This window comes from Lissotriton vulgaris, chromosome 7, assembly GCF_964263255.1.
Source record: "Lissotriton vulgaris chromosome 7, aLisVul1.2, whole genome shotgun sequence".
Lineage (NCBI taxonomy): Eukaryota > Metazoa > Chordata > Amphibia > Caudata > Salamandridae > Lissotriton > Lissotriton vulgaris.
In genome coordinates, this window is record NC_141695.1 from 1678159687 (window position 1) to 1678187070 (window position 27384).

Here is a 27384-nt window from a genome sequence, read left to right on the forward strand (position 1 = left end):
GAAGTAGAACTATTAAAAAGTGCCTGTGATGAAGCCTAAGTAAATTCATAATTATACCACAGAAGCCTAACTCAATCAATAATTTAAATAAATAAGCCTTTAAAAAATAAATATATCAGTAGAGATAGGGCACTGTTGGGTTTAAGTTCAGACAGGTACTTGTGAGTTTTTAACAGTGAAGTTATCTTTGGGCAGTGTATGGTTTCAGGCAGGAAGTAGAACTATTAAAAAGTGCCTGTGATGAAGCCTAAGTAAATTCATAATTATACCACAGAAGCCTAACTCAATCAATAATTTAAATAAATAAGCTTTTCTCAATGTCTAACTCTTATTGAGGGACAGTATATAACTATTTGAAAACGTTTTCCCAAATTAACTTAAAGTGCATAACATAGTTTTCCTTTCAAATTAACAACTTACCTTCTTCAAAGTAGTTGAAGTTTTCTGTCAAATTCTTTTCCAAATGTACCTTAGGTAGTGTTAGTCAAAATGGCTGTGTTTCTCTCTCATTTTTTATATATATTCATGTACTTAACCAATCAAATGTGAGCACATAAAAGTACAAAATGTAAGTAACATTTTAATTGGTTGAAAATTCAAGCAGTTTCATATGTGTTTTTGTCATGTAATTTACCTCAGGATATTTAGACAGGGCTACATCCCAAATGGCTCAATGGAATACCACCAAATTTGCGTAAATGGTAGGGACTGCTATGTAGTAGGGCCTATTCTATATTTGATGAAAGTGTCTCCAGTGGTTTTTCTGTAAATTACTTTCCCACCTTTTGTTAGCGAGCGCTTACCGGTGCGCGCCCCGGTACGCGTACCGGCAGCGTTACGGGAGTCCTCCATTTTGTGTTTCGGTAGAATTGAGACACAAGATGGAGGGCAAACAATGTTGGGAATGGGTAGAAGGGGGCACGGTAGACACTTCCTGACCCTCTAGGTTTTGTGAGGGGGGCTTAGGACGCTTATATAGGCAAAAAATAAAAAATTAAAAAAAATTTAAATCGCGGGGGGAGCGCCCGGTACGCGCACCGGTAATCGTACCGGGGAGCGTACTTTGGTGAAAAATAGTGAAAAAAGTTAGAAAAAGATAAACGTTTTGAATGATCAGAGGTAGGGTAGCTCTGAAAAGAGCTTTTGGGTTCTATGGCTGATTTAGGTACCTACAAGTAGGTTCCAATGCACAGTCTTAAATTCAGGAGGAATATTCTATTCCCCTCATCTGAGAAGTGCACACCATCTCCTCTGTAGATGTCTTGCATGTTGTAGCGCATGTTGAAATTAATTGGTGACATCTCAATCCTCTCTGGCCAATCCAGTTGATTTCCACATTTTGTAAATTGAGGTTGTGTAAATTTCTGTTATCAGCATACCTGTGAGCCCAGTGGATGTAACTATAAAAAACTGTATACATAAAATAATTATATTAAATACATATAAAATATATTTTTCCTTTAAAAGAAGAATACATTTTACAGCTTTTGATATTTGCTATTAAAAACCATTGAAATTCACTGAAAAAACCATAGGTTATATACCATATATAGTTAGGAATTAGCATTTACAAAACCTTGAAAATTCACTGAAAAAACCATAGGTTATAGACCATATATAGTTAGGAATTAGCATTTACAAAACCTTGAAAATTCACTGAAAAAACCATAGGTTATAGACCATATATAGTTAGGAATTAGCATTTACAAAACCATATTTTACTCACACAAAACCATTGAAATGCGCATATATAGTTAGTTGCACTAACTATATATCGTGCACCCGCAATCCACTGCTGATGATGTCACATATTACATCATTCATGACATGGTCAGTGACATCACTGATGACATCTCAAATGACATCACTGATGACATCATCCAGTGACTGTGTTTCTGTAAAGTTTAAATATGTTTTACATATTGAAGAATGAGTGGATGTATAAGTGTCTGGATGAAGGATTTAGTAGGTGCGTGACTGACTGTATGAGTGAGTGATTAAATGTGTCTTACTGAATGCATGGGTTAGTGACTAAACTGTCTGAATGTTGGCATCATTATGTCTGTTGTTGTGCAAGCTGCTGCATGTGTTGATTATTAGCTATATGAGTGGCTATATGGGTTATTGATTAGTGCTTGAAAGTTGTGTGACTCTGTGCAGATCAACGTGTACTTGTATCAGTGATTGTATAAGAGAGTAAGTATGTGTTAGTATATGTTTGAATAAGTAAGGTGTTGTGTGTATAACTGTATAGTTGAAGAAATGGAAGTGTGATTAATTATTTGCATATCTGACTAGATGTGTGAGTAACTCCATAGATGAGTGGCAGAGTGTGAGTGTCTGTATAGGTGTATGAGTGCATATGATAGTGTTGTATTGATGAGTGATTCTATGGGTGAATGAGTGACTGAGTGTGTAGACCTAGGAATTAGTGTGTGCGTATGTAGTAACTGGTATTGGTGTGTCAATGGTTTCAAGAATGGTAGTCTGTATTTAACACTGGGTGTTTCTTAGGTTATATTAGAGTGTAAAGACGTGCATCGTATTATCACATGAATGATATTGTCAGTGATGTGATCAGTGATGTCAATTGAGATGTCATCAGTGATTTCATCAGTGATGTCATTTGAGATGTCATCATTGATGTCATCAGGGATGTCACTGACCATGTCATGAATGATGTAATATGTGACATCATCAGCAGTGGATTGCGGGTGCGCAATATATAGTTAGTGCAACTAACTATATATGCGAATTTCAATGGTTTTGTGTGAGTAAAATAAGGTTTTGTAAATGCTAATTCCTAACTATATATGGTCTATAACCTATGGTTTTTTCAGTGAATATATATATATATATATGTGTGTATATATATATATATATTATATATATCCTGAAAGTCGTCTCACCACAGGAATCTTTTCACCAAAGAGACAACGCGGACCCAAAGTCGTGCTGCAAAATTTTATTTTCTTTCACCCAGCACCTCCGCCATGACGCGTTTCGGTCCTGCTTGGACCTTGATCACATGACAAGTCACATGGGGAAGCCTCCTTCAATTTAAAGTGCAAGTGCAAATTACAGTGCAATAGAAACGGACAACAGACTCAGTGTCAACTGCCACAAAGTTATGTCTGTAAAATACAGAATGTCAAGCGCACCACATTTCAAAATCTGTGCAAAGATGCATCATTTAAATATTTATAATAAATATTAAAAAAAGTTTAACTATCATCATAAATACGATTTTTAAAATGTTATATGTAGGAAAACCAATTAATAAAACACGATTAATTAAAATCTGTGCTAAGAATTCCTCATTGACAAAACCGCAAGATGAAGCATCAAGAGTCCAACACACAATTGAAACTAGCGGCATAAAATGATTATGTGGCAATGTCACAAGATTAATATAGCCCAAGTGAGCAATTCAACATTTTGTCCAAATAAAGTCCCAGTGTAAATAATATGTGTACCCATACCAAAATAAATATATATAAGTGATTAAAATCAATATTAAATATGTTTTTTTCAGCAAGCGGCAAACTTTTTTGAATTGATTGATGTACAAAACACTAGAAGATATTTACACTTAAAACAGAATCATTTCATAAATATGTAAAAAAATCTTCAGTGGAGTTCAAACCATTGGGACTCTTTGTATCCATCTCAAGTATGTATTTAGTCTCTAATTTTCTTAATTTCGCATTTCTATCTCCACCTCTCCTCAAAGGGGGAATGCAATCCACTATATAGTATCTCAACTCATCTGGGTTCTTGGAATGCATAGCTTCAAAGTGCCTTGCGACAGGATATGTATCTTCGCCATTCTTAATTGCTCATAAGTGCTGGAGTATTCTTTTGTGGCATTGGGGTTTTGTGCTCCCACATATTTTAATCCACAGGGACACTCCAGCATGTATATAGCAAATTCTGTTCGGCATGTCAATTTTTTGTCTATTTTAATAGGTTTTTTCTTAAAGGAGCTGGAATATTCAGTTTTGTTGACCCCTTGTTTGCATGCCTTGCATGTCGCACATTTTATAAATCCTTTACTTCCCAAGATCCACATATCACTAGTTTTTATTTCTTGACTACTGGAGACTAGGGTGTTGCTCATAGCATTATCTCTTCTAAAGGTCAAGTTGGGAGAGCGTGTTAGTCTCTCCCCAAGTACAGGATCATTTCTAATCAGAGGCCAATTCTTTGTATCGATTTTTCTGATAGCTTGATGTTGATTGCTATATGTTAATATTAGCCTCAGTGATTGCTCCTCTCCTGAGCTTGGTCTAACCTCTCGTCTAGTCTCCAACGCCTGAGATCTATTTTGTGCATTTGCTCTTCTTGTTGCTTTGTCGATCATAAGAGGATTGTAACCTCTGTCAATGAATCTCGATCAACACTCCCTTTGCGCTGTTAAGCAATCAGTATCAAGGCTGCAGATTCTCCTAATCCGCAGCATCTCTCCATATGGGATGCTGCGGATTAGGTGGGCAGGGTGATTGCTCCCCGCATGTAGCAAGGAATTGCCTGCCGTACTTTTCCTGTGCAGCCTGGTATTGAGGAGGTTATTTGAGATGAATATTTCTACGTCAAGAAAGAATACTGAAGACTTGCTAATGTGACTGGTAAAGTGCAAATTCATGTTGTTGTTATTTAGAGAGTTAACAAAGATTGTAGCATCACTCTCCGTCCCTTTCCTGATAAATAGCAGATCATCAATGTATCTGAACATGTGAACTATGTGGGTATTAACAAATTTGTTGTCCTCTGACAATAATACCTGCCTTTCCCATAGCCCCATGTGCAGGCAGGCGTAGCTAGGGGAAAAGCATGCCCCCATAGCTACGCCTCTGATCTGCTGAAAAACCTGTTTCCCAAACAAAAAGAAGTTGTTCTCAAGGCACATAGTGATTATAGCTATTAACATCTTGTTATGTTCTAAATAACAAATCGGACGTTGTCTAAGGTAGTGCTCTACTGCCTTGAGGCCATCCCTATGATGTATGCTGGTATATAGGGAGGAAACGTCCATAGAAATAAGTAGCATATTGTAGGAAGGTGGATATCTGACTATGGTTGCCCCCAACTTTTTGCCTGGTGTTTTGCTGGTTTTTCGACTTAGTTGACCTGGGACCCTGTTATTCAGGACCCCAGGCCCACTGCTCTCTCTGTAAAATGGGCTCCATGTACCTTAGGTGCATATCTAAATGGATACTGAGTCACCTTATCAGCCCCTGTACAGTGTACCTTAGGTTCCCAGGGCGTAGGTGTACCCAGGGCTTACCAGGGGCTGCAGCATGTATTATGCCACCCCTGGCTGGCCACCCAAATCTGACACAACTGGCTGCACGACAGCTGGGGCAAGGTGGTGTAATCACCCTTTGCTTTAGATATAGTATTCCTATATCTAACCCTAAAATGGACACCTATATTCCTATCAGTCACTCCTATGGCAGGCCTTATCAATCCTGAAGGCAGAGTGCTTGGAATTATGTGAGATGGTGCTCTGGCATGAGCTGAGCAAATTTGCAGCTTGCGGAACCAGGTCCTAATAGCTGTTCCAGGATAACGCATACCATATACTCTTAAGTGCATTATAATCCTCGCGGTTATTTGCTAACTTTGGTATCGCATTATCAAAACATGTCGAGTAAGGTGTAATACGAATTGGAATACTAACCGCTCGCCAATTCTGGCGACGGGGTTAGCATTCCACCCTTCTAGATGGACACAACATGTATGTAACTGTGAACCCCGGTTAAAGTTAACTCGAGCCTCAGCATCACAAAATGGATGCTGCCACCACAGACACAAGTCTGACCTCCTGCTGCTGGGAGTCCTTCCAGCGAGGAGAGCTCAGACAAAGAGTTTCATGTCAGGGGCGGTGCTAGCACCATCCCAGACAGGATTTTGTGTATCCCAGGTAGGCAGGGCTGAGATGAAGGTGACTGCAAGTGGCACCCCGGTGCTCACTGTGCATATGCCGGCTCAAACCAGTTCCAGGGGCACCCCAGCCCCTGAGCTGGGGAGAGACCGGACAAAGGAGAGGGGTGTAACCACCCCCCTCCTGGTCCCACCCATGGGCAGGACCTAGTCGCGTGCCAGCCCCTTTTCTTAGAATAAAGGTAGGAGCGGGCCCCCTTCCCAAATGAGATAATCTTGAATCTTGAACTACTTTCCACGAAAGGAACTCTTGACTTTCTCTGAAGACTCTCCCTTGTGGCTAAGGAGTAGCCACCTTGCACCTGCAGGCACCACCTAAGCATCGCGGTTTGCTGCACGTCCATCCTCCGGATCAAGACTGACCAGCTCGACGAGACCCGGATTCCCTGGCATCTCTGACCTCTACCTGCATCATCAGCCCAGCTGAGATTCGTGGGTGTGACGAGACCTGAGCGACCGGCCATCTTCAAAACCTGCACGACGCTTAACCAGCACGACCGCCGAGGGATCCTCGAGTGAGTGCACTGGGGTTTGAGAAGCCCCAACCTAGAGCAGCTCCAGCACCGAAGTCCAGCCCCCCAGCATCCACGAGATCTGCGTGGGCCCTTCTGCTCTTTGCTGCTTGCCGGGTTGTCCAGTCACATGCCCGTTGGCTAGTGGCCCTCCTGACGACGTACCACAACGTTTTCACCGCTGGTCTGGTTGCTCCAGACTGGCCCTTGCTCCCTTCCAAAAGAGGAGCACCCCGGACCCTCCTGGTCCACTCCAGACGCCATCTTGACTCCACCGCGTGGGCTTGCCTTTGCCAAGGCTTGTTGCTCCAATCCTGGTTCCAGCATCGCCGACAGCAGACACCCTCGTGGGACAGCTCGCACCTCCAGCCTGGTCGCCGACAACGCCTCCTGGCCCGTGTGACTGCAGAGTCCAGCGTCGCCCACTCACCTGATCGCGGTGACCTCATCCGGTGGCATCCTGGTGCCCACACAATCACTGGCTAGTGATTAAGAACTGAGGCCCCTCTGCTTTCAGGTCGTCTCCATCACCGATCCAGCCTTGGATCACACCGAACATCTTCACTGGTCGCCTGCCAGCAACTTCTTCTTTCAGGCTCCATAGACTACAACGAGGATTCCTGACGTCTTTTGAACCCAATGCAGCCGCAGCCCCTGGGCTGGGTAACCCGAGCATTTTGGTGCTCCAACGCAGGTTCACTATCCAAGTGTCCAGATCCTTTTTCGTTTTAAGTCTACCTAGTCGGATTCGTCCGGAAACAGTAACTTTAGAAATACTAGCCTCCATAGACTTTGTCCCGCATCCCGCGTGAGAGTGCACACTCTGCACCCGATCTCCCTAGGCCTCCTGCTCCTAACCTTAGAGTTCAGTAGTGTAGTCCTAGCGGTCCTGAAGCCTCTGGATCGAGTTACTCACCTGCTAGTATTTCGCATTCCACTTTTAGTGTATATGGTTTTTCGTGCCGCTCGGGCATTTGTGTGAATTGTGCAACTTGAAGTATTTTCGTAAGAGTTTTGTATTGTGCTTAGCTCCCTGACTCATAAAGAGTTCAGGGTAGACTTGTTATTAATAAATATCCTTTATTTTTATAACAACTTGTGTGGTGTCCTTTCACTTGGTGTTCAAGGGGTATATGTGATGGTAAAACAGCTGGCTTAACACGCCCTCTAGAGTTTAGCCTAAAGACTGCTTTTGTCCACGCTACTAGGATAGCTGGTCTATAAGGTTGACTTACAACCAATCATCAATAAGGGTCGTTTGGTATGATACACAGTGATCACTAGAATAGTGAGCACTATATATCAGGCCAACTTCTCACACATATCATCACCCCATATCACATTATTCAATTTACGAAGCAGGTCCCCAGTGTCCAATATAAAAGATGGCAATGTTCGCACAGATTCTTGGAGGAAGTAATCAACATATTTACTTGTATTTTCCATAATGCTACCACATGCAGATATTATTGGCCTGCCTGGAGGACAGGTCCTATTTTTATGGATTTTGGGTATAAAATATACCACAGGCATTATGGGATTGTCATTTTTGAGAAAATGAAACTCTTCAATTGATAATAATCCGGTACTTTTCCAAGCTATCAAGCTCGAGTAGAAGATGTCCCAGGATGCTTTTACTGTCATCATGTCACTACGCCTGTAACAGTTTGTGTCACTCAATTGGCTCATAGCCTCCTCCATGTACATGTTGTACGGCCAGAGAACGATGTTCCCACCCTTGTCTGCTTGGCGTATGATTAAGTTCTTATTGGATTTTAACTTCTTCATAAGCTTTAGATATGCATCATCTCTTGCCGTGTATCTTTTTTAGGTCGAGCTGACCTAGCATTGAATGCGAAAACATTGAATGCTGTTAGCAAGACAACTAATGTTACCTGTATTTGGGAATGCGGACACTAGAGGGTGCACGAGCGCAGAGCGCAGATTTCACCTCGTGGGCGCGCACGGCGCTGTGTCCCTCTCGTGCCTCATTCCCATGCGCAAACACACTCCACATTCACGCATGCGCACATACACAGCCACACACACACTGCATACACACACGCAGACCCACGCGCACACACACAGACACATTCGAACACACGTGCGTATACCCCCCTCCCCTCCCACTCACCGGGCTCTTTCGGCGTGTTCCGTGTCTCCTCTGCAGCGCTGGTCGGGCACTCACCGGGCTGTTGCTGGGGATCGGGCTCTTCTCTGCGGCAGTCTCGTCTCGTCGCGGCACCAGGGGGCAGGACTTAACTTCCGGGGCTCCCTCCAGCACCTGGGAGCCCCGCAACACTCTGGCTGTTTTGCTGTTGGCAGCCCCGGGACTCTCCTCAACTCATGGGAGCCCCGGGCTGCGGAGAGGCCATCAGTCGGCCGGCTTCACTTCTTCCTCGGCGGCGGCGGGCGGGACTTCCTGCCGGATTGCAGGCCCCGCCCCCGTCTCGGCCAAAAGTGCCTGACTTCCGGTTTTCACGGAGCAGGGCTGCGGCGGTGATTTCTTTCGGGGGCAAGAGCGGTAGGCACCCTCGAATTAAAATATAATTATATATGCGAGGTGGGCACTCGCAAAGGACCTAAAAAGGGGTCCCGTAAATAATTAGATAAAGTGCACTCGGGGCAAATGCCGGGTGGGCACCGGCCTGGTTTCAGTATGGTTACCCATTGTCTCTCGCATGTCCTATCCCCATCCACTCTCCTTTACTTTTCTCTCTGTCTATTGACTTATCACCCATCTATTACGCGCATTAGTGCCGGCTAAGTCATAGCACTTTTAAAATAATTATTTGCTATCCTGCTGAACAGCAGCCACGCAGCTGTCACCATGGCTGAAATCACTGCCAAAGCCAATAGATCTCATAGGCTTTATTAGTGCTTGTTCACAAATAACTATATAATGTGTATGTATGGCAGTCATCTTACTTAGTGTCCCAGTACATGGTTCTTAAAGGAAACACCAGGAATGAGACTCACACGATGCCCAGGTGAAATTCAGCGAGCGTTCGCCAACCCATATGAAATGGTGCAGTTCAGCCTGGAAACTGCACACAACCACTAAGGGTTGATGCAGGAGGCACATGCTCTAAAGCGTCAAATTGCTGTCTGCAAGGGAGAAAGAAAGGTATGCACGGCCCGGCCCAATGTTAGCTTTACCAGAGACTCCGCTTTTTCATTTTTTATGACGCACTCATGCATACTCGGTCACAGGGATGACACGATAATAATTGAATATTTGAAACAAGCTTTTTCGTTCCCTCTTGGCAGTGGCTCTTGGAGCCGCTAACTACTAACCTATCCGCCATCAGCTGTCACGTGACTGCAGAGCCTGTCTTCTCGTGCCCTTTCATGTTTTCTTCATAGCCCGTCGTCTGCGGGTATGTTCTTGTGACTGAATTTCCTGACCTCTTTCAACTCCACTTGTGTTCATACAGTCTGTCCTTGGCGAGGGCGCCTGCATTTGTTGTTGGTGTCAGAGAGGTGAACTGCTGGGCGGTGATCTGGTATGTAACTATCTTAGAGTGAACATGTACTCTCGCTATCAGAGTGCATGCTGAGGATATGGGATCTTCTAGTTCTGCTCTGCAGCCTTTTTTTGGGGGGGGGTTCAGATTTGCGCACTAGGACACATCATTTCTTGGCTCACACTTAAGACAGTAAACCTATCTCAGCAGGTCTATTACTTGGAGCTTAGCAGTGTTTATCGAGTACTTTGCAAGTACCTCGATCGTGCAGAAGCTGGTGCTGAGACGTTCCCTGTAATAACGCAGTCCCATCGCCGCCAAAGCCATGTCTGCCCTGTCTTGGCCTCTCCACTCTTCCTCAGTTTCAGTCTCACTCGCTCCTGCCCCTTCACGGTCTAGCTTCTGTTTATTGTATTTGCACAAATATAATATCTTGGTCTATTCCTTTTCAATAATCAGGCGTTTTTGTTTATTAGGTGTTTATGTTTCTGATGGGTTAATTTATAGGCACTTTCTATCCATCCATCACTCCATCACGCCCTCACTCCATCACTCCATCACGCCCTCACTCATCACTCCATCACGCCCTCACTCCATCCATCCATCACGCCCTCACTCCATCCATCACGCCCTCACTCCATCCATCCATCACGCCCTCACTCCATCCATCCATCACGCCCTCACTCCATCCATCCATCACGCCCTCACTCCATCCATCCATCACGCCCTCACTCCATCCATCCATCACGCCCTCACTCCATCCATCCAGCACACCCTCACTCCATCCATCCAGCACGCCCTCACTCCATCCATCCAGCACGTCCTCACTCCATCCATCCAGCACGCCCTCACTCACTCCATCCAGCACGCCCTCAATCACTCCATCCAGCACACCCTCACTCACTCCATCCAGCCCTCACTCACTCCATCCAGCACGCCCTCACTCCATCCAGCACGCCCTCACTCCATCCAGCACGCCCTCACTCCATCCAGCACGCCCTCACTCCATCCAGCACGCCCTCACTCCATCCATATCGCCCTCACTCCATCCATCGCCCTCACTCTATCGCACTCACTCAGCGGCACCACAACATCAATCTGTGCAACCATTCAACAACAACTGGTTCAAATATGTTCTCTCAATGTCTCAAACTTTATTACAAATGTCACAAAAAGATGTTAATATTTTACTTCTGTTCTTGGATTTTCGTCCCAATAAAATACACTTAACACAATCTTCACAAACGTTATTTACAAAAGTTTAAGCTATTGCTATTTTAAATTACAATAACTTTTATTTAAGTATTAATTATTTAAAAAAATTAAAAGCCATTGTTATTTGTAATAGCAATACATCTAAGTCACGTAAATACAACACATATTGCATTACAAATGCTATAGGTGTAACATTTGCGAATGTTATAACTATTGGCATTGTAAATGGCAAAGTTATTAATTTAGCTATTTTCAAAACCAACACAGAAATAAAACAAAATGTCATTTACAATACCAATAGCTCAAAATTTCCTAATGCGAGACCTATTGCATTGCAAATGCTTCTTTAGCTTCATTCTGCTTTTTGGACAAGATTTCGAGTTCCTGTTTTACCTTGTCGTGAAACTTATCTACGTTATCATGAAGCATTATCGGGCAAAACTTGGATTTTGGCTTGAACTTTGTTAGGGGCCCACATACTTGTTGATTAGGCATTTGGCTAAGTGGTTCCAATGTGATGTTACCCTCTTCACGGAGATCATGGAGATCCTGCATTAGTTCCACATCTTGTACCAATAAGCCTGAAGGTGTTGCCCCTGATATAGCCAAACATGTTTTCGATTTTCCAGTCCCTTGTAACATATGGAACTTTTTTAGTTTAATCTTCCTTATAAACTTGTACATGTCAATTCGGCAATCTGCATAATTGAAATTTCCCTTTGGACAGAATGACAAACCCAATGACAGGATAGATGTTTCACTCTCAGTTAGGTATGTGTCCGATAAGTTGATGACTGTTTGTACTTCCTTTATTTGATCCGTGCTCACATTTATCGGTTCCATTGTTTCTTCGTTTTCTTGACGTACAGCTTCTTTGGCACTGTGCCGCTGTTTGTGGCATTGCCGCCGCTCCCATCTCTTGCGATTCCTTGTCCTTGTTGCTGAGCAGTTTGGGCATTTTGTGCCCCTGAGCTCAGTGTTTGTCGACGATCCTGCCTTAGGCAGTCTACTTCCTGCGCTAAGGTGTACTTGTGAAACCCCGCTCTCTGTGCACGATTAGTTTCATTGTCTGAGCCGCTATCAATTGCTGAGCTTAGATTAGACACCGATGTCGTTACAGTAGTTGGCGCTTCCCCTAGGGCAGTGGGTTGGACTGGCCCTGCAATCAGCTGTTGTTGTTGCTGTTGTTTTTTTGCCTTCGCATTCACATATTTTTTGGCAAACGTGAATATTTGCCCATTTTCATAGTCCAACCTATCCCTTTGGAACTTGAAACTTTTACGTCTCTTGATGACTTCTTCCTCTCAGGATAGTCGGGCCAACATGTCTTCTTTTAATTTTGTTATTGTAGGTGTTACATCAATCTTGGCAATTTCCTGATTCAGGGCCTCTATTTGCACTTGTAATTTTTCCCTATCGCTTTCAGCGTACTTTACCAAAATCACTACCAATCGCTTTGAGGAGTCTAAGTTAATTTCAGCCCAATCTGCCAGCAGGTTTGCGTCAGGGTTTTCATAGCTGGGGCCAGTAATATACGCAGCCCACGTGGTATTCGTCCCACCTCCAAGTAGCGACTTAAAGAACGATGTTCCCACCACTTGGCCTGCTCAGCTTTCATAAGTTTCTCCAATTTCTTGTATAAATCTTTGATAGTACTATTTGCATCAAGAGTGGGAGCGGTAAGTGAATTAGAGGCAGTACTACTAATAGGCACATCCATAAACAAGTAATTTGCCGCTGCTTCCCGACTACGTAACATGTCGGCGGACATGGTGCTAATGTCAAACTTGGGGTGGCTTAAGAAACTCCTCTGTTAAATAAATGTTAACGGGGTGTTTACTCGTTTGCGCACTACTTCCTCACCGTTGGGTACGACCTCCGTGCCTCCGTTCCGCTTCCGGTGCCGGTTACCGCTGACGAAGTCAGCCGAATCCAATGCTCCTCCGCTAAACTCCACTGACACTCCTCTCGTTCCACGGGGGCAACCACAGCTCCTTCTTTCCAAGGATAAGACACGTCCCAGCAGAAACGCTGTAACAGAAGCTTCCTGCCGTACGGCCCAGGCAACTAGGAAGGGGTCTCGCTAATGCCGGGGAAGTCAAAACCGACAAAGTAAACGTCCTGAAAGTCGTCTCACCACAGGAATCTTTTCACCAAAGAGACAACGCGGACCCAAAGTCGTGCTGCAAAATTTTATTTTCTTTCACCCAGCACCTCAGCCATGACGCGTTTCAGTCCTGCTCGGACCTTCATCACATGACAAGTCACATGGGGAAGCCTCCTTCAATTTAAAGTGCAAGTGCAAATTACAGTGCAATAGAAACGGACAACAGACTCAGTGTCAACTACCACAAAGGTATGTCTGTAAAATACAGAATGTCAAGCGCGCCACATTTCAAAATCTGTGCAAAGATGCATAATTTAAATATTTATAATAAATATTTAAAAAAGTTTAACTATCATCATAAATACGATTTTTAAAATGTTATATTGTAGGAAAACCAATTAATAAAACACGACTAATTAAAATCTGTGCTAAGAATTCCTCATTGACAAAAACCGCAAGATGAAGCATCAAGAGTCCAACACACAATTGAAACTAGCGGCATAAAATGATTATGTGGCAATGTCACAAGATTAATATATATATATGTGTGTGTGTGTGTATATATAGATATATGTGTGTGTATATATATGTGTGTGTATATATATATATATATATATATATTATATATTTACTTGCAAAATACTTATATTTTTGTTCTGAAGGCATATTATTATTATTATTATTATTAATCGGGTTTTGTAGAGCGCAAACAACCCGGAGGCCTCGTAGCGCTAAGTACCGCAAAACCCACACAAATATACATTTCTAGCTTATGATTGTGAGACAAGGACACAGTTTAGAGTAAATACCCTCACCCGTATAGCTTCTCTTGGTTAGTAAAGTCTATTCACTTGAAGCACTGACAATATATTCTGCTTCTAGCGGCACCACTGGCGATCTATCCTGCCAGGATAACAGCTCGTCTAAAATTTACATCCGTTTTACGAATTTGAAACCTAATAGAGTTGTGAATTTTCATTTCGTGCAGTGACACTTGAGTGTTAACGATTAACATACAGAAGATTTGAATAATGTTTTATAAAAAATCATACAAATCAGTCATGAGAGTCGCTAAAGTATTCATTCACATATCATATCATTCAATCGCATATGCATGGTAAAATGGTAGACTCTAAGAAGAAAGGTAACAGAAAGCAAAGATAAAGAGGGTAACACTGTTGAGTAGACCAGGAAGCAGGCTGACTCTGGTGGTCCTTTTATCCTCTTCGGAAGTTCCTGTTACCAGTAATGCACAATATGGTCATAGTCACCAGCTGTCTATCCTTTCTCTCTTTTTCCTAAAGATTATTGATGCGTATTACACGCAAGTTGTCAACCCCAAATCCAACGGAGCCATGTTCCTTGCAGTGTGTCGAGGAAAGGTAAAAGCAGTGATCTTTCAGATGATTTTTATGCTTCTTTCTCTTTTCTGCTTCCCTGCATCTGGTCCTGCTTTTGTTATACTCATTTCGGTATCTGTTTAAACACCCAGTTTACATCCTTTTCCTCCAGTCCTCTAATGGCCTCTGTAAACCTTCCCTCTGTTGCAAACACACATTATACCTCTTTTCGTACACACTTTCTACGCTGTAGGGTGGTTGGCAGTAACTCGCTGCACTTTCTCTTTTCAGGCCAGTGAAGGCCTTGATTTTGCCGACATGAATGGTCGTGGTGTCATAATCACTGGGCTCCCTTTCCCCCCTCGCATGGACCCACGTGTGGTTCTGAAGATGCAGTTCCTGGATGAGATGAGGAGTAAACAGGGAGCTCGAGGTCAGGTCGGTATCCTTCCCTACTCAATCAACCTTTTGCTGTTTATCTCTTTATTTATAGTTTTATGTAGCACCATGTACTGCTTTGAGGTGTCAGAATTCTGCAAGTCCATTGTGTGGAATATAGAGCAAAGGTTTTGGTCTACCAGGCAAAGCACAAACGCCAATCTAGCAAGATAGAACACTATCCTGCAGACTAGATCATGAGCCAGTATAATATTGGATGGAATATATTTTTGCTGAATTTGACATTAGTGGATTTTTGTGTGATATTTATGTTGCCCAGACCTAGCAACACGTCAACCATGCCCTTTACATATATCAAGGGACTATACCAAATAAGAGTAGCTACGTAGATTGGTTACTGGTGTGACAAAGAGCACCACTATTAGTCCTTTAAGTAGATTCTGATGAGATGACCTCTTAGCTCCTTCTGGAAGAATAGTCCTATTCTTACAAGAGCTTTGCAACAAGTGTGCTGGAGGCAGCTAGCAGTCTTGTGAATAGTTGGCTAGTGTAGTGCTTTTGAGCATTTAGAAAGGATTTGTGTATTTAGCATTGCTCCCATATTATATGGAGCCTCTGATGGATACATCTGCCAGTGGATTCCTCACCTTGTGAATATCCCCCTGCGTCAGCAACATTCAGAAATTCTTTTTGTAGCTTTGTGCCGACGTGGTACGATGCCACAGAAGCACGGCATTGCTCGCGGCTCCGCTGACGTCACCGACACCATAATAGGCCCACGTCGGCGTGATGACATCAGTTCCCTTTTTTCCGCGTCGTCGACGCTAACGGTTTTCGAGGGATCCTCTGTAGCTTGATAGTAACTTTGTTACTGTTTATTGGTTATCGTGTTTCTTGTTCTTTCCAGTCGACATGTCTTCAAAAAAGACCAGATTCAAGCTGCGTGGTGATGTCGATTACGGACCCGCATGAGGACTGCGTTTGGTGCCTGAACTCGGACCATGATGTCCAGGGGTGTTCTTTCTGTAAGAAGATGAATCCCAAGGCCCTTTGTGAGAGAGGCGAAGCTCCTGGTTGCCAAGTTGAAAAGCAAGAAGGACAGGAAGAGCTTGAGGTCGCCGTCTCGACGGTTGAGGTCGAGGTCTCGATCGAAGTCTCACTCGAGGTAGTCTTTGGGGCATGCTTCCAGATCGGCTGGGAAGAAGCACAAGAAAAGAAAGCATGGGTCACGACATCTTTCTAGGAAGGAGTCGGACTCGAGACCGAAGTCGCCGGTGAGAAGGCATCTTAAAGATGAGATTTCTCCTTCTCCAGAAGTTCAGGACCCGGAGGGTGAGGCTTCGCCTATGGAGTCGCCGGAGCATTCACCGGCTCTGGAGGAAGAAGAGGCTCCCTTGCCAGAGGGTTCGACGACCCCGGTGCACCAACCCGAGGTAGAGGTCGAGATGACTCTGGTTCCTCAAGAGCAGCCTGTGGGTTCTTACCCTACTTTTCTGGCCCCAGGTCAAGACCCTACTCAGTTTTTGAACGCGATGTATGGAGTCTATTCCAGAGCCATGTACCCCTCTGGAGCACCAGTTGGTCCCATGGGTCCAATGGCTTTTAATCTGGGGGTTCCCCATACCTATGCTGCTGCGCCCTTCATGCCATTTATGCCAGCTCCGACGCCCCCTTGGCATTTCTCGGCGCCGCTGAAGCCTTCGACGCCGAAGCCTTCGATGCCGATGTCCTCTTCACTGACGCCGAATCCGGCCCTATCTCGAAAACAACGGCCTGGTCCTCCGGCTCCGAGCTCGACGCCGGCTCCGGCTCTGTCGGAGTCGATTCCGGATCCGCCGACTCCATTCCCGAAGGAGAGGTCAATGGCGTGAAGCCCAGCGACTCCTGGAGGAGCAAAGGTACAGAGAGGCTGAAATGGAAGAGGGTGAGCTGCAGGATTCAGAGGACTTCTTTGACGATCTAAGGGAGGCTAGTGGACTGGAGCTGTCTCCTGATTGGAATTTAGCCTCTGTTTCTGATGCCCCTTCTAAGGATGTGACACCATACCACGCTGTCATCAGGAAGACGGCGGATTTATTGAACTTAACTCTTCCAACTGCAGAGTTCAAGTCGAACATTTTGACAGAAGTCCTCCATTCGCCAACCTCTGTGGTGGAGCCCATGCTTCCTTTCTATGATGCTTTGGCGGAGCCAATTTTAGAAGTGTGGAAAAGACCTCTTACAGCTCCTGCTGTTTCGAAAGCTGTTGCGAGAAGGTATAGGGTGGCTTCTGGTGACCCAGACTTTTTATCTTTGCTCCCTTTGCCGGGGAGCTTGGTTGTGCAGGCTGCCTGCTCCCAAAAATCTGCAGGTGGTTTTCCTCAGGTGCCTGGGGACAAGGAATCAAAAAAGCAGGACCAAGCTGCGAAGAAAGTATTTTCATCTGCGAGTATGGCTCTCAAATCGACAAATGCTACATGTCTTTTGGGACGCTATATCCATGCTTTGATGGATTCTGTCAAACAGCTGGCTCCTAATATTCGAGAGGAGGATAGAAGAAATATCAATGAGGTGCTGGTTGACACTCAGGCTGCGGCTCAGCAGTTTATCCAGAGTGGGTTAGACACTGCTGACTCAGTGGCGAGAGTGATGGGATCTTCGGTTGCCACCAGAAGAGCGGCCTGGTTTTAGTCCTCCGAATTTTCAGCAGATGTCCAGGCGGCCTTAATGGATCTACCCTTCGATGGTTCGGGCCTTTTTGGTAAAAAGGCTGATGCTGCGTTGGAGAGATTCAAGGACAGCAGAGCTACGGCCAGATCCTTGGGTTTGCAATCCAAGGAAACTGTAGGCAAGAGATATAGAGAATTCGGAAAGGTCCTCCTTTCGTGCCTACAAACAGCCGCAACAGCAGCAGCAACAGCAAAATCCACTATCCAAATCCTACAGGGGTAGACAGAGAGCTCGTCCTCGATGACGTCAAGCTTCCTCCTCCTCCTCCTCCTCTTCCTCCTCCTCTTCCTCCTCTTCCCACCCCCTCCAACATAAACAAAGCAGTCCTAGATCTGCCATTCCAGATCATGCGGGTCCTGTGGGGGTCAGCTCACCTATTTTCTATGAGATTGGGAATCGGTCACATCAGACCTTTGGGTTCTCAATTTCGTGGAGAATGGGTATGCGCTTCCCTTTCAGGAGTTCCCTCCAAACTACCCTCCTTGTCAAAGATTTTGCTCGGAGGACCACCTGCTTCTCCTGCAGGAGGAAGTCCTGGAGTTGCTGAGAAAAGGCATGATAGAGGTGGTTCCGGAGCAGGAAAGGGGTCAGGGATGCTACACCCGGTATTTCCTGATACCCAAGAAGGATGGCAGACTTCGTCCAATATTGGACCTCAGGATCTTGAACTTGTATCTGAAACAGGAGAAGTTCAAGATGCTCACCCTTGCGCTGGTTCTTCAGGCGCTGCTGGAAGAAGTTTGGATGGCGTTGACTTACAGGATGCTCATTTCCACATCCCCATCCTGAAGTCGCACAGGAAGTATCTCCGTTTCACGGTGGGTTCGCAACATTACCAATTTGCGGTCCTTCCGTTTGGTCTTACTACTTTGCCTCAAGTCTTCACCAAGGTGATGGCGGTGGTGGCAGCCCATTTTAGACGGTTAGGGATTCCAGTTTTCCCTTATCTGGACGATTGGCTGATCAAAGCAGAATCTCCAGAGAAGGTGCTCCATCATCTGCATTGCACAACTCAATTGTTGTACAGATTGGGCTTTTCGATAAATGTGCCCAAATCTCACCTGGTGCCCTCCCAGCGCAACCTGTTCATATGTGCCGTACTGGATACAACTGTGTGTCGGGCATTCCCTCCTCCTCTAAGGATTCGTGACATACAGGATATGATTCCTTTATTTTACAATGGAGCGGTCGTTCCAGTCCTGAAGGTCCTACGCCTGCTCGGTCTTATGGCTTCTTGCATTCTGTTGGTCAACCATGCACGCTGGCATATGAGTGCACTCCAGTAGTGCCTCCGCAGGCAGTGGTATCAACACAACGGAGATCTCAGGGAGTCAGTGAGGATCTCCAGAGAAGCTGCGGCGGATCTGACTTGGTGGAGTGTGGAGGGCCATCTGTCACAAGGAAAGCCCTTTCAATTGCCTCCATCGGTGGCCACAGTGATAACGGATGCATCCACTCTAGGGTGGGGTTCTCATCTGGGGGATCTGGAGGTCAAAGGTCTTTGGTCTCCAGAGGAAAGGTTGCTTCACATCAACCTTCTAGAATTGCGGGCGATACGTTTGGCACTTAAGGCTTTCCTCCCATCCCTTCGCGGTCAGTCGGTTCAGGTCCTGACGAACAACACGACCGCGATGTGGTATGTCAACAAGTAGGGAGGAGTGGGGTCGCGGTGTCTCTGCAGAGAGGCTCTGCGTCTCTGGTCCTGGGTTCAGGACCATCAGATTTGTCTGATGGCAAATCATCTGACCAGGGTTCTGAACGTGCATGCAGACAGTCTCAGTCAGCAGTTCTCGGCCGATCACGAGTGGAGGCTTCATCCAGAGGTGGTTCTATTGAGGCGGACAGTCTATTACCTTCCCTACCTTCTATCCTCCCCCTCACCCTTCCAAGGAGGAGGAGCGGCTTCGCCGCTTGGACCCGAAGAGGGCGGTGAGCTTCTACCTGGACAGAACCAGAGAGTTCAGAGTGGATGACCAGCTCTTTGTTGGTTTTGTTGGAGACAGAAGAGGCAAGGCGGTGCACAAGCGCACACTGTCAAGATGGATAGTCTTGTGCATCAAGATATGCTACTCTATGGCGGGTAAGGAGCCTCCTGAAGGTTTAAGAGCACATTCTACTAGAGCAAGGTCTGCTACATCTGCCTTATCTAGAGGTGTACCTGTTGAGGACATTTGTAGAGCTGCAGCTTGGGCCTCCCTCCACACTTTCGCGAAGCATTACTGCTTGGATTCCAAAGTGAAGAGGAACGGACGCTTTGCGCGTTATGTCCTCCAGGATTTTCTGGTATAGGAGAGTGGACACCCTCCTCCGGGAGTGGGGACTGCTGTGGGACTCTATTCACAAGGTGAATAATCCACTGGTAGATGTATCCATTAGAAGATCAAGTTACTTACCTTCGGTTATGCTTTTTCTGGTGGATACAGTATCTGCCTGTGGATTCCTCACTGACCCACCCGCCTCCCCGTTGTCCACTCTTCTATACCTGATGTACTGTATTGTTAATATTTTATTGTCAAAGGAAATTTGTTAATGTTTTGCATTCCTGCTTTGGTTGCACACTGTGTGTGTGTTATTTTGATTATTTGGTACTGTGTACATTGTCTGTATATCTACTGTTGTTGATCTGCCCGTGTGCCTCGAAGGCACGGAAAAAAGGGCAGAACTGATGTCATCACGCCGACGTGGGCCTATTATGGTGTCTGTTACGTCAGCGGAGCCGCGTGCGATGCCGTGCTTCTGTGACGTCGTACCACGTCGGCGCGAAACTACAAAAAGAATTTCCCAATGTTGCTGACACAGGGGGATATTCACAAGGTGAGGAATCCACAGGCAGATACTGTATCCACCAGAAAAAGCGTTACCGAAGGTAAGTAACGTGTTCTTCTTGCCTATAGCCCTTGGGTAAGAATCAAACCAACTCAGATATTGAAAAAAATAACTGAAAGCCTAGCTTTTTGATGTTTTGCTCAACAGCGGATCTTTGTCCGTTCTGATTTAGTACCTTAAGGCAATAGCACCATGAGATTTTTTTGAGAATCAAAATTGCACCCAATAAATAGCTTCATAGATATGCAGGAAATTATGTTGCCAGTGCAATGTGCTGGGAGCTAGTTTGACTTGGTGTAGCATGGGGAGTGACCTAAAAATAGGACACATCTGTAGCTTTGTTCAGACGATGCACACAAACATACTCTTTTTATAGCACAGGAGTTGTAGGAATAAGTGTCTCGAGCTCCTTTTAGGAAATTGGGATTTCAATGCAAGAAGTGCAAAATGATGGACGAGAAGCATTAGTACGTTCCTTAGGTAAGTTCAAAGTTTGAAATGCACATGTATTACCTGATTTTGTGGTAAATTGTGGCTAGTGTGATGAGAGTATAAACAGGACAACAAAACATCATGATAAGGGTTTTTGAATACAAATTTCTATTGAGTTTTCCTTATTCTTGTTTCTCACCTCAACATACACATAATACATCATAGTGTCATGACTAAGTCATATAGACAGTGTCTCAATAAATATATAAATGTGATATGAGGACGAAAGGATTATTCAAGTTATCAGCATTAGTTGATCAACAATTAACAGCATTAATTTAGCATTGGGAAGGCATGAAAAAATATAGGCCACGACCCAACAATAACAAACCCGACTAAAACAAATGCACGTCTATTCATCTATCAGCAACCGTTTTGAGGAGAACAAGTCTTTGTCAATGTGAAAAAAGATGCAATAAAGTCTGTGATACAATATCACTTGCAGCAGTGTTGTGCTAGTGCAGCCAGTTTTGTTCAAGACAGTCTAGTATCATCATTGTGACAGTCCTTGAAGTAGAAAATCAGCTTCTTTCACATGATAGCAATGGGATATTGACGAAGTCCCCTTGCCTCCTCCCGCCACAGAGATGCAGATTCCACATCAGCCCATCTGATCACAGTGGCATGCCAGTGGCCTATGCTGGTCAGGTTGGAGGCCTTTCATCTCACTGTGATAGAGCACCTAAAGAAGGCCAATTCTAAGAATCTGCTCGTCGCCCTACCAGTTGTGGGTTGCTTGAAGTCCCAGTATACATCACTCAAAATAATTTGACTCTTGGATGCCAGTGGTGGACAAGAGAATGCAACTGGGCAATCACAGAACATTTGTTTCATCTATTCATTCAGCTTATGGAAGCGTATTCTATCAGGAGAGGCGGTTGTACACATTTTATTAAGCCATGCTGGGGTTAAATAAGCTCCGAGTATGTTATGCTGAGTTTACTGAAATCTAGCGTTGCAGGAATTTCATGCAAGTGTCCTGTCCCATCCTTTCTGTTTGAAAGGGGCGGACAGCATCAGGTCTCCGCCTGAGTTCGGAGATCAGCCCGTAGAGCCACTGACTGATCCAGAATATACATAACCAACCAGGAAATCCATCTCCAGCCAACCACTACAGTGTTTGGAGCAATGGATGAGTGGGTGGCTCAGTGTCGGTAATGCCTTGGCGGATTCTGACTCCGCAGTGAGACCTCTATGGATTAACACCTTCGCTGCGAGGGGTAATTCACCCGCTGTGCTGGAGGACGGGGGGGCGCGCACAGCGCCCTCAAGCTCATGACGAGCTGAGCTCGTCATGAAGCTGAGCTCTTCACAGCTGCACCTGTTCCCGTGGAACGCTCAGCACAGCAGGGGAATTATCCCCGCGTGCGAGCGTTCCACGACTCATGACGAGCTGAGCTCGTCATGAGCACCGGAGCACCGTGCCTCATGACGAGCTCTGCTCATCATGAGCATGGAAGGTGTTAAGAACTTTCCTTATGGGAGGCCACATTGTCCCATCACAGTCTCAAAAGGTATTAGAGCTCCATCTTGGGACAAATCATCCATTCAGTTGATCTCAGAATTCTCCCACAGTTCGGCAACTCTGCTCCCAGTGGCTTGTTGAAAACCACGGTTGCTTATCTGGGAAATTTCAGGAACATATCATATGGTATTTGAAGCGATCTTCAATGCCATTCGATGACTCTTGTAGGCGATACATATTAGTTTATTTGAGGGTTCTGGCAAAACTGATTTGGGAAGGAAGAGTTCCTGAATTTTGTTTCAGATACCTCGCACATCGTCGCCTCTCACTTCCGTTATGTGTCGGTCAGCCAACCAGCGATCAGACCACTGATGTTGCTACACAAGGTAACAGTGTTAAATTTGCCGGGCCTCCCTGCTCCGTAGGTAGCTGTAATTTAGCCAAGGCAACTCTGTCTGCTATTGTTTCAAATTAAATCCCCCAGAATGGTATTCAATGAATAAAATAGGCTTCTGGATACAAAAATAGGTACATTTGAAAAGTATTAACGCCTCCTCAGCAGCTTGACCATTTAGGCGATGGCAACCCGGCCTTGTACTATCAGGGGGTGAGATTGCCAAAACGCACTTTTTGCTCGAAGGAAGGACACCACTTTCATTAAGTTCCATCAAAGAGGTCTTCGCTCAAGTAATATAGGTCCGTGGAGGTTTCCCATGGTGTCTGGTGTTCGTGTACTGCTATATCATGCACTGGATGAGCCCGTCGGAAGGCGCCAGTCGGTCACTTTGACTTACTGCATCTGACCGTATACATTCTAATGCGACTTTTGGAGCCCCGTATTAGATGCGGTTCAGACCGCAACCGACAAGTTGTTGGTTGCGGTCTGAACTGCATCGTAATGAGGCCCTTAATCTCTTTACTTCTAGACAAATCTTAAAGTGTCCTTGTCCAGCGTCCCAGTCGATACGTATCCTGTGGGTACCCTGTCCCAACCGTGGTATAGTAATTCTCTCTGACGCCCTTCTCTACCCCCTTCTTCATCGCAATTTTCGTGTGTAGTCTGTTCCATAGTGTGCCTTCAGTCAGTGAGGTGTTCTGTGATTTTGTGCCCCAGATAATCAAGTCATCCTGTACTTTCTCATCCCTCTGGTCATTTTTATGGGGACTTCTAACGTCAAGGACCATTCTTACACTCCCTGTAGCCAAAACTCAACACTAGGTTGGTGCAGGCCCAACCATCCAATGGCAATCATCGCTTTGCTAAGAGCAGAGTTAATTGGGAGGAATATATATCACATGTTTACCTCTTTCAACCGCTCTAGTAGGCCCAACAGCAGTTGTCAAGCCTGAGCATGTAATGTGATTCACGTGCCCCCATCACCGCTTCCCCCTCTTCATGGCAATGTTGCATGACTTCGGGCAATACAAGGCCATGTGCAGAAATGCTGTGCCGCCTGCCTTACATCGAGGGCAGTTCCCTGTTCTGTTTTGGTATATTTTTACCAGTGTGCTCAGTGTCAGTTACGTGCTATGGAGAAAGTATAAGTGAATTAACTTAAGTCATGCATTTTCTGACACTTTCTATACCAGCTTGCACATTCTCACCCATTCCCTGTGCGCCAGCAGGGCATTCATCCAGGCCTGACGCAGGCAAGTCTGGCTTTACAACCAACTATAGAAGAGTCTGAATTCAGGGCTCTGTACATCATTGTTATTAGATGGTGCCCGGCACCAAGTTACAAAAAGCCTTCAAGGACGTATGCGTCATGGGAGTGGAATCGGGGAATCCCGTCCACACCTTACTCGCTGTCCAGATAATTTGTCATACTGTGAAAGCTACTCAGGACCAACAGAAAGGTGCCCTGCGCCTCTTGGAATGTGGCACATTTATCCCCAAGTTACAAGTCGCCAAGGGTTTGGCTGGTCCCATATCTTCAAGTCATTAGCAATAGGAGGGCGCCCAACACCCTCTTAACAATTTGTTCCCATATAAGAGCGGTGTGCCAAAAGGCATATGGCACCCCATCCCCCAAACCCACCACGCCCCCATTGCCCCCCCATTTCAGCAGCACAGTCAAAGACATTCTGGGGATAACATGGATAATTGGGATTTTAATGGGGCACACTGCTGCAGAGGAAACAGGATGTTAAAGTGAGATCCACCAGAAGTCCCAGTGATAAATGGAACAGCCCACAGCAGGAGAAATGGTCAGATAAGACCACCCACAACAGTGGGTGGGGTGAAGGAGGTACCATTGGTGATAAAAGGTCAGATACGGAACTGGGTGTTCTATAATATTAGTAAAACGAAGGGTGAAACCGATGACCTAGGAATACTTTAAATATGAATTTCTAAACAAATGGGTATATTAATCCACGCCTAGTTACCAGTGCCTGCTAATGGTTTCAATATTGTATAGTGTATAGTTGAGCAGAGCAGCTCTGTGAAGGTGCAGAAGAATATGTTCTTTAATTTTTGGCTGCTGTTCTCTTCTCCAGTTCTTATCAGGGCAGGAGTGGTACAGACAGCAGGCATCTAGAGCCGTCAACCAAGCTATTGGCAGAGTCATCAGGCATCGCCAGGACTATGGTGCCATATTTCTCTGTGACCACAGGTCAGCCATTTGTTTTACTGGGGCTATTCTCATTCTGAATTTGTCAGTCTGCTAAGTGCCTTTTGTGTGACTCCATTATTGCAAGCTTTGTGTGCCTGTACTGTGGGTGGCATTCTGGAGAGTGGATTCTAACCACTTTGGTCTAATCAGTGGAATCACTAATCCATTCTTAAAGAGATCCTCTCTCCCACACTGCTATCTTACTTGGATAGATAATCTATGACCTGCCCAAAAGTGCCCGGCGTCATCCTGAACTTTGGAGTTACTTTTACCTCCTTTACAGGTTTTCAAACACAGAAGCCAGAAACCAGCTCCCCTCTTGGGTGCGTCCATATGTGAAGATCTATGATAATTTTGGACACATCATCAGAGATGTGTCTCAGTTCTTCCGGGTGGCACAGAAAATTGTGAGTATCTTGAGAGGGAATTGTTAGAGATTTTAATGGCCATAGTGATTACCTTTGGAATGGAGTGTGAGTGGAATGTGGTCTCTATTATTGCACAGGATGTCTTCTGCACCAGATGCGCCTTATTATATTTATTTTACATGCTCCGTTGCATAACAGCATTGTAGTGGTGAGATTTCAACGTATTTGTTTTGTGCTTCATGTTGAGTTTTAGGGACACTTGCCAATGTTCCATTTTCCTCTGCGGACTAAAACCTTCGCCTATTGGTTGATGCTTCAATTTCCTGTCTCCGCTATGCACTACAAAGACTTATGAAACTGGGCTTAGCATACACATATACAGATGCTTGAACACTTCTCTTTGTCCCATGCAGATGCCCCCACCCAAGCTACGGAATGACCAGAATGGCAGCACCACATGTAAGTCCGAAATAAATCATGCCGGATCTTCATGCTCCGGGGCCTCCTCAGGCTCTATGGCGTTGCTAATGAAAGCCAAAAGCTTGGACTCGCACGTGCCCAGCCTAAAGAGGAAGAGAACTGGTCAGTCTTCCTAGAAGTTTTTTATTGCTAAGTTTCTCTTCACTGTCACTTTACTTGATTAAGATGAACATGTTGTCATTGAGATTTGGGGCTTCTTTAATAAATGGGGTTGTATTGAAGTTAATATGAATTACTGACAGTTTGGGTGTATTGAAAATAAACTGAGGATGGATTATAGGAGATTTCGTGCAAATGGTTAGACTAGTTCAGGGTGCACAACCAGGGCCCATTTTAACGAGAATAGTGATTGACGATAGGAAGCAGTTTTTCTAAAACTTAGAAAGGTTTAATTAGAGAGTGCCTCTTGCAGTGACAAGGTACTGGATAAGCAATAGCTGATGGATATCTTCGTAAGGTGGGAAGTTGTTGATTAGAACCAATATGGAATAAAGCACTTTTGACCGTAGAAAAGGGACTTGGTGTGAAGATGTGAAATGGTCTCCCTCTTTTATTGAGGCAGCTCTCGTATCCTAAGCTTTTCAAGAAAATACAGTAAACCTTTGGCTCCCCAACTTCTTAACCCTTCAAGAGGATGTTGCAATATAGAACCTTGATGCCTACGATGTTAGGCACGTTAGGAATGAATTTGAATTTAGAATGGCATCATATTGCGTAATTCCTGCAGTGAACATGATAGGTATGAACTGTGTTAACATATAAATTAGGGGCACATTTCACGCCTTGCCCAATATTTACCCGCACTCATAACAACCTCTATTCCGAACATTGCTGTAGGTGCCAGGAAAGTTATTGCGTATTGCTAATTTGGAACCCTTCAACTGCCCTCACCAAGAAAACTTTACCTGCATCATATGGCCAGGCAATTATAGACACTTTGACTGTAAGCTAAAAGGAGACGTGTTGGCTTGGTATACAACGTACATAAATTAATTTGATGGGTTAAATTAAGTGAGTACTGTAAATAAACAGAGGGTTCTGAAAATGGTCATGGAAAGACATACCTTTTGACTAGGATATGAGAGCTTCCAGTAAATCTAGAATTTAGAATGAGATTGTCCATGTGCACTTCACAACGGATAAAAGTGTTACTCAATCCTAATATGCATCACTTCACTGCAAAACACATGTAGGTGAGATCTTTCATAACTGGGATAGATGGTGATGAAGTCCCTGATAGGGCGGTTTGGGTTACGCCTGCATTGGCATTGCACATAGTATGAACCAAGTTAATGCTATTATCTGAACCGATATGTTGTGAACACTTACTCAGCATTCGACAGACTGGTGTGTTGTTGTTGTTTACTTTTTAGAAATAGGTGAATGTGCTGTAGGACAGACTAGAGGAGCATCAGCAGGGTTCTGTATGTCCCAGCCTTGTAG

At 44.9% G+C, this 27384-nt stretch overlaps 1 protein-coding gene across 1 annotated transcript in view; it reads left to right on the plus strand.

The window, feature by feature from the left end:
* RTEL1 (regulator of telomere elongation helicase 1) overlaps positions 1-27384 on the plus strand; it is a 236175-nt gene that overhangs the window by 117282 nt on the left and 91509 nt on the right. Inside the window, exons 19-23 of the mRNA XM_086932747.1 lie at positions 14552-14629; positions 14879-15025; positions 24978-25093; positions 25377-25500; positions 25875-26043. Coding sequence (XP_086788873.1) covers positions 14552-14629; positions 14879-15025; positions 24978-25093; positions 25377-25500; positions 25875-26043 — 634 coding nt within the window. The remainder of the gene's footprint in view (positions 1-14551; positions 14630-14878; positions 15026-24977; positions 25094-25376; positions 25501-25874; positions 26044-27384) is intronic.